The sequence below is a fragment of the Knufia obscura genome (genome assembly GCF_036327395.1).
Source record: "Knufia obscura strain CCFEE 5817 isolate CBS 148926 chromosome Unknown scaffold_24, whole genome shotgun sequence".
Taxonomy (NCBI): domain Eukaryota; kingdom Fungi; phylum Ascomycota; class Eurotiomycetes; order Chaetothyriales; family Trichomeriaceae; genus Knufia; species Knufia obscura.
In genome coordinates, this window is record NW_027042710.1 from 150,663 (window position 1) to 158,469 (window position 7,807).

The window sequence follows — 7,807 nt, forward strand, 5'->3', positions numbered from 1 at the left end:
GAGAAGCTTACTATCGATGAAGCCGCATTTGATAGACAGATGACTGCTATCTTTCAAGGAGTGCTTGAAGCCGAAGACAAGCAGCATGATGAAGCACTCAACTGACACGAAGCAACGTCAGCTAGGATCGCCGACTACTGCCTGACCAACAATGCTTATTCTAGCTGTGCTCTGCTTCTTCAAACGATCAGCATCTCGATCACGCACTATCTCGAATCACTTCCACGGACCTCCTACGATCGCAACGACTGTTACTGCTGGAGCGGGGAAATCCTGGGATGACGAAAGAGAAGGCTGAGGAGCAGGAGCTTCGAGTTGACATGGAGGCGCCGACAACTTCAGCTACTGGCGTTGTACCGAGGAACTGCCCAACACCAGCGTTTCGAGGCTCCCGAATAAGCCAGTCTCTTGCTGTGCAGATGGATCCTGTCTCGCAGAAATAATACCGCAGTTTCAATCGCTGCTTTCGCCTGGCGTATCTCAGTCCGATACCACTCAGCTAACGTGTACCCTTCTCAGATTCAAACCACCTATCAGAAGATGATCATGTTGTCCTTTACTACCTTTCAATTGAAGCTCCGGTGGCACGACAGCCTGTCATCATTGTTGTAAGACTCGTGCCAAAAGTCTTCGAGCAGCGATATGCATTTACTGAGACAGGAAGCTCATCAGTTGACAAGACTATTGGTTCTGACAGAGGATCGCCTACACGTCTGGCGAAGAGAATGCGAGAACAGGGCCTGAAAGAGATGGGTGTGGTGGGACCTCTGCAACGAAAAACATGTCGCCAGCCGTTCAAGCGGAGAGGATTAGGATTCGTCTGAACAGCCAGAGGGCATGTGACTGCTGTCAATCAACCAGGAATTCTACTGATGACATCAGCAGAAGGTTGACATGTTTGGCGAATGGGAGCAGGAAAAAGAGCCTGCGCAATCGCCAGCATCGGAAGGCCTCGAAGCGAAAGAGGCGAGGACACGAAGATGACGAGCAACCACATGCGCCGATGCCTCCACCGAGAGAAAACCGCACCTGCGAACAGGCTGCTGGGTCGACTCAGCCGCATGATACTCATCATACTTCGTACGCCAACGCCCGGACCTCAGACTTCCGCGCAACAGTGGGCATCGTTGACGAGTCATCAGCAAAGAGTGTACAAAAACAACGAAGGTTGCCCTTGACGGCGGTTTCGGAGCCAACGGCATCGGCAAGCTGGAATTGAAGAAAGCTGGGTGACAGACTGAAAGCAACATGATGTGTTCAAGACGCAAAGATGGTAGAACGGCGATTGTGCGCTACGCAATAACTTGGTCTTGCTTCGTCTTCGCAAGTCCACTGGCCACTGTTGTTGTCATACAGCATAAGATCAAAAGATGCTATGGTGTCATCGAGGATAAACCACTCCCTCATGAGGACGCTCCATGCAATTGTCCTCAGACAAGACGGCTGCCTGGACTGAAGAGTTACTCCACGAGTTCATGGCCGGAGCCAGCGGAGCGGCTACCACAGAGCTGCAGGGAGATAGCCCTGCCGGGATCTTGAGAAGTTGACAACGAGCGAGAGAACAATCTCTACACCAGATTTTGATCGTCAGCTCAAGCATATCAATGAGCACAAGTCGTTACGATGACGGCTCGGAAGTTTGCCAGTGCTGCAGAAGATCTGTCAGCGACCAAGGTAGTCGAACACACCGACCTTGAAGCGACGTTCGATTAAGGAAACACCATGCTAGGTACCTCAGCTGCCGGGAGTTGGTGAGCGCTCATCATGCTCAAGGGAGTAAGAAGAGGAGGAAAACCCACGGCCGTGCGTGATCAAGTCAGACTGCAGAAACAGCAGGACTTCGAGGGCATGTAACAGTGACCTACAAGAGTCTCGCAAGTGGTATACGAACGGTCGTCGCGAGCAACATCATCCAAAATGGTGTCGCTTGCGGGCCGAGTTTAGATGGACTCGTTCGAGCACTTTGACCATTGCAAATCTACGAGATTCAATCAAGAGTAGACCAGTGGTAGTTGGTGTCGGTAAAATGATTACATAGCATCAGATATCCAAATGCCCTTCAGGGAGTCACTACCCCTTCTGTCTGTGCTAATGAACTTCAGTCCCTGTCAAAGGTCTATGCTCGACCCGAAACTCGCAGCGCGATATTAAACCTGGTACGCCAAGACCGGCACGAGAGCTTGGCAACTCGACAATATGCATCTGCAGGTAAGTTGGGCTTCATACCTTATGAAGTTGACGCCGGCATAGCCTTGCGTCCAGCTCGCCGAGGCAAGCAACTTATTCGCTCGTGGGTGCCACGGCCAGTAACTCGCAAACGTACGCGATGTGACTTTTTACACCGAACGCCAGGAAATTGCCATCAACAAGTTGTGCCCGGTACTCTATGTGTGCTGCTATCGATCATCAGTCACAAAGCATCTGTTGGCCAGCATAAGCCCAACCTGCCTTATCATGAGTTTGTGCAAGACATGCCAGATGTTGGATGTGGATGTGCTGCTGAATCAAGGAGTCGAGCTTTGCTGTGATTGGAAATCACTCCTAGCATCTGCTCGGTCATGTCGGATTTGTGCTTTTGTTTTCACCGAACACTCAATGTTTCTCAGGAGGCAGTACCGCAATGCCATCGAAACAAGCTTGTCGCAAGCACCAGATCACAAGGAATATGCACATATCAAGTCTGCCGTGGAAGCAGATCCACTCGTTGATATCGAACAGCGCTACGACCACGATTTGTCTGCCACAATGAAGGCTTTTGTGGATGAATCCAAACATCTCGGATTGACCATAACAATTGGTGAGAAGGACAAAAGACCATTAGATAGTCCGACATGGAAATGGCGACATGGTGCGTTTCGACTTGTCGATGCTCGTCTCATGCACATTCTGCCCTATTCCCTTCACCCAGGTATGCAGGTACCGGGGAGTACCCACCTCGTTGACTGACCAGAACCGGGCAGCCATTCCTCGAGGACTACAAATCGTTCATTTATCGAGAACTTCCGGCGGATCATGAAGCAGCCCTTTCATGGGCGCGGGACATATGGCAAGGCTGTATACAGAGTCACGAACTATGCTCTGTTCCTCAACGCAAAAGAGCATTGCCAAAACGCCTGTTGAGCTTGGCGGAGCATGAAAACGGCACAGTCCGCGTCGTGTCTTCGACTTCCCTGAACATTCCAGCTTACGCGACACTGAGTTACTGCTGGGGTGAGAAGCAAGACCCAGCCTGGCTTCAGTATCTTCGAGATACGCAAGGGAGTTCCTGGACCTTCAGATATTCGCTTCTTCCGAGTTCGATCCGAGACGCAATCACAGTTGCTCGTGCTTTAGGTTTAGAGTATGTGTGGATAGATGCATTGTGCATCTTGCAGCATAGCGTACGCGGCTGGGAAGAAGAAGGCTCACGCATGGGCGACATATATGCAAGATGTGCTATCATGATATGTGCTAGCAACACAGAGCACTCTAGCCACGGATTCCTGAGTCACCGAAGACCGAGCAAAGACCGTGCTGTACCCCTCGAGCTTCGAGCTAAAGGCAGAACAGCTACAGTATATGCTGAAGACCACGATGTGAAATACGTGCAAGATGTTGCCCGGGGACATGTCTCGACTCGAGCTTGGTGCTTGCAAGAACAACGACTCGCGCCTCGTGTACTGCATTTCGGTAAATTCCAGTTGCACTATGAGTGTAATTCTGGGAAGTGGCAAGAACGAGAAGCTACGATCGATCTAACACCAGCGAGCGCAATTCGACGTGAAGGTGAGGGTGTGCGACAGTTTGGTTGGGGAGACATCTTCGACCGAGAGACGAGCGTCACCAAGCCACTATCGAATGTCTCAAGTGTCTCGCAGTGGAACACGATCGTCGAGGACTACACGAGTCGACGACTGAGCCATGCCTCTGACAAGCTCATCGCCTTGTCCGGACTCGCAAGCAAAGCCTTCGAATCACTCCAGTGCAATTATCTCGCTGGCATATGGCAGAAGGACTTGCATATAGGCCTAAGTTGGTTTGTACCGCCGAGATTGATAGGAATTAGCAAAGCAGGTCTTATGCTTCCGGCACATGAAGAGGTTGTGACCCCTACACGGAGGACTACTGAGTATCGCGCGCCTAGCTGGTCATGGGCATCGCTTGATGATCCCGTCGACTATTTCCTGGAGAGCGATTCGACGACAGCACATCTAGTATCCTCAAGCATTGAATGCATGGGCACAGAAATCCAAAATGCCTCAAGTGGGGCATTTGGAGCTGTCAAAAATGCGAGACTGACCATCAAAGCAGCAATCAAACAGGTGCCCATCCACAAATTGGCAACGAACGTGCCGCGAAGGCAACAAGATTTATGGAAATCTAGGAGGAAACTTGGCTGGTACATCGCTGATGAAGGAGAGACATGGAATGAGGGTTTGACCTGTATGAAGCTCGCAACGTTGTCTTATGGAATCGGGCCTGGTCTGTTGCCGGACAGTGTTTTTCTCGTGCTGGAAGGACAAAAGAATGGAGACTACAGTCACCGACATAAAGTTTTTACGACGCGTGCTTCCTCACCAAAATCAAGCAACTTCACAGTACGCCAGCACCTTTTATTAGGTGACAAGCTATGCTGTTCTTTATGTGTATAGGTAGAGCAGAAGCTGAAGAATACCTTAGCAGGTTGTGTCTTCGTCTAATTGCATAGTCGTTGAGAAATTTCAAGATAAAATCTAAGCACTCAGAAATTCGTGCTTACATACTGCTTAAAGCATAACTTATATCTATACCCTACTCTCACTATCTCAGATCCGCTTGCTAGTCGAAATCAATAGTATATATACGTAGTGGACACACATATTAACCACTGTTCTACTGAGAGAAGTATAGGTTGATGCCTAGGATATTGAGATACAGTATCTCGAAAAAGTAGGATTTTGGTGGGGCAAGCATGCATCGTAAAAACTTTATGTCGGTGACTGTACAGACGAGTTGGCGCCGGTTGTATTTCTGGGGAAGCATATTTCGACGATGTTGCGAAGTCAATAGTGACATTGGTTTGATATGATAGGATTGTGACGGATGGCCGGAGCTCCGCAAGGCGATCATATTTCAAGCAAGCAATATGCACTACGAAGTGCTTGTGATCCTAGGACATGAAAACGAGTACAGACAGAACCACCAGGCGGTTCCCCCAATAATTGGCCCACTCCGAACTTCACCTAAAACGTACCTTTCCAACTATGAGCTGTTATGCAGCTACACAACGCATGGTATTGGGACAATGCTCAGCGTAGAATAATCTCCTGCCTCTACTCTATATACAGTGACGATTTAACTTCCATCTAAGTGTTCTCCTGGTGTTGACACTACGTTGAAGACGCTTACTTAGATTCGTGGTGAGGAGTGGGCCAATTATTTAGAGAACCGCCTGCCATGATGATTCGAAATCCGGATGATGTCAAATGCTTTCTACTGGTCTCCAGACAAGCCACCAACTGCAATCTGGAGGCTGAGTTTTGCGGGGTGCTGCTAAGCCCTCAGCTTCGACCAATACTTTGCTACCGAAACATGCCGAGGCAGATTAGTCTCGACCGAAATAAAGACCACGACATGGAGACACCACCTGGAACCCGCACTGATGTCTAGCACCTTAACGCAATATGACAGGCAACATCCGCTACGACAACCAGGTATTCGTCATCACTGGCGCCGGCAATGGCCTTGGTAAACAGTATGCCAAATTCTTCGCTGCTCGTGGCGCCAAAGTCGTAGTCAACGATCTTGGCGGCAGTTTTAACGGCAACGATGCAGGTGGCAAAGGTACAGCCCGTGTGGCCGATGCGGTAGTGCAAGAAATCAAGGATGCTGGCGGTATCGCTGTCGCAAACTATGATTCAGTACAGCAAGGGGAGAAGATCATCAAGACTGCCATCGATAACTTCGGAACCGTGCATGTGTTGATCAACAATGCTGGGATTTTGAGAGATATTACCTTGAGAAATATGAAAGATGCGGACTGGGATATCATAATGGATGTGCATGTGCATGGAACGATGAAGACGACCCGTGCAGCTTGGCCATTCTTCAAGAAGCAGAGGTATGGCAGGATCATCAACACTTCGAGTACGTCAGGTCTCTTTGGAAACTTTGGTCAGTCAAATTATGCTGCTGCGAAGGTGGCTGTTGTTGGCTTCACAGAGACATTGGCCAAGGAAGGTGCCAAGTACAACATATACAGCAACGCCCTCGCACCAGGTGCAGCATCGAGATTGACACAAACAGTATGGCCGCCAGAGATGATGGAAGCTATGCGGCCAGATTTTGTGGTTCCACTGGTCGGTGTGCTCGCACATGATTCATGCAAGGAGAATGGCAGTATCTTCGAAGCGGCTGCTGGACATTATGATAAAATCAGATGGGAGAGATCGAAGGGTTTTCTGGCAAGAGCTGATGAAAGCCTTTCCGCCGATGTTATTCTCAACAATTTCAGCAAGATCAAGGATTTCACGGACGCCGATCATCCTACACAACCTGCCGATATGACGAGCTTTATCGAGAAGGCTTCGAAGTTGCCACCGTCCCAAGCGAACAATACAATAAGCTTGAAAGGCAGAGTCGCACTTGTGACAGGCGGAGGAAGTGGATTAGGTCGCTCCTATGCCTTGTACTTGGCCAAGCTTGGTGCGAAAGTCGCAGTCGTTGATGTCAAGAATGCCGACAAGGTAGCACAAGAGATTGTGGATGCTGGTGGTGATGCTTATGGTGTGACACTTTCCGTCGAAGCTGGCGAAGAGGTTGTTCATGCTACTGTGGCTCGTTTCCATCAACTCGATATTGTTGTCAATAATGCTGGTCAAATCCGCGACAAAGCCTTTCAGAACATGACAGAAGAACAATGGCATGCTGTCATGAATGTACATCTTCGTTCAACTTACCGAATCACCAGGGCTGCGTGGCCAATTTTCCTGAAGCAGAGGTTTGGTCGGGTGGTCAATATCACATCCACAAGTGGTATTTATGGAAACTTCGGACAAGCAAATTATGCGACAGCTGTGAGTAAGCTGAACAGTTCTGGAGGTGTGCTGACAGGTATTCTAGAAAGCTGGTATTGTGGGTTTCACCAAGACGATTGCTCGAGAAGGCCTCAAGTACAACGTGCTCGTGAATGTCGTTGCGCCTACGGCAGGAACCGATATGACTCGATCGGTCTGGCCCGAGGAGCAGGTCCAAGCACTCAAGCCAGATTACGTCGCACCACTTGTTGGATTGCTCTGCAGTGACAAGGCTCCCGTGAATGGTCAAATATTCGAAGCAGGTGCAGGCTGGTTCGGCATGACAAGGTGGCAGCGCGCTAGAGGAGTCGACTTTGAGCATGCGAAGGGTGTGCCTGCGGTCGAGGCTGTGGCGAGTGCTTTCAACGAGATCTGCAATTTTGACAATGGTCAAGCTGATAATCCTGAAACGCCAGAAGAAGGTAGCAAGTATACTACTGGTAATGTCATGAAGAACCCGAAGCTGGTGAGTTTGTAAGATGCGGCTACGGTAGACATGCTGACAAGATACAGGCTGGCCTCATTAAGCAAGAAAACCGTGCTGAGCGGCAGCAGCGCTCGAAGGCGGCAAGTAAGCTGTAGAACAAAGCTTCGATACTGAGTGCTGTGGATATACTACTGGTTGCAAGATTCGTTTGATCGTACTACCCTTGATGACGAGAGTGAAGGGGAGGAAGCTGGGCAAAGCCTTCCCACAGCCGGGCAGGACTGAGAATGTACCAGTGAGTTAGATTGCATTTGTGAAAGTATGGGTGGTCGAACCTTGACTGAAC

At 49.6% G+C, this 7,807-nt stretch overlaps 1 protein-coding gene across 1 annotated transcript; it reads left to right on the plus strand.

Annotated features, from left to right (window-relative positions):
• Window positions 1–2,595: 2,595 nt before the first annotated feature.
• PMZ80_011088 (uncharacterized protein) lies at window positions 2,596–7,605 on the plus strand (the record flags this gene model as incomplete). The annotated part of the gene is made up of 5 exons (XM_064879476.1): window positions 2,596–2,916; window positions 2,961–4,422; window positions 5,650–7,034; window positions 7,081–7,500; window positions 7,548–7,605. Coding segments are annotated over 5 exons (3,646 nt in total), but the record flags the coding sequence as incomplete, so codon positions are not given.
• Window positions 7,606–7,807: the final 202 nt, after the last annotated feature.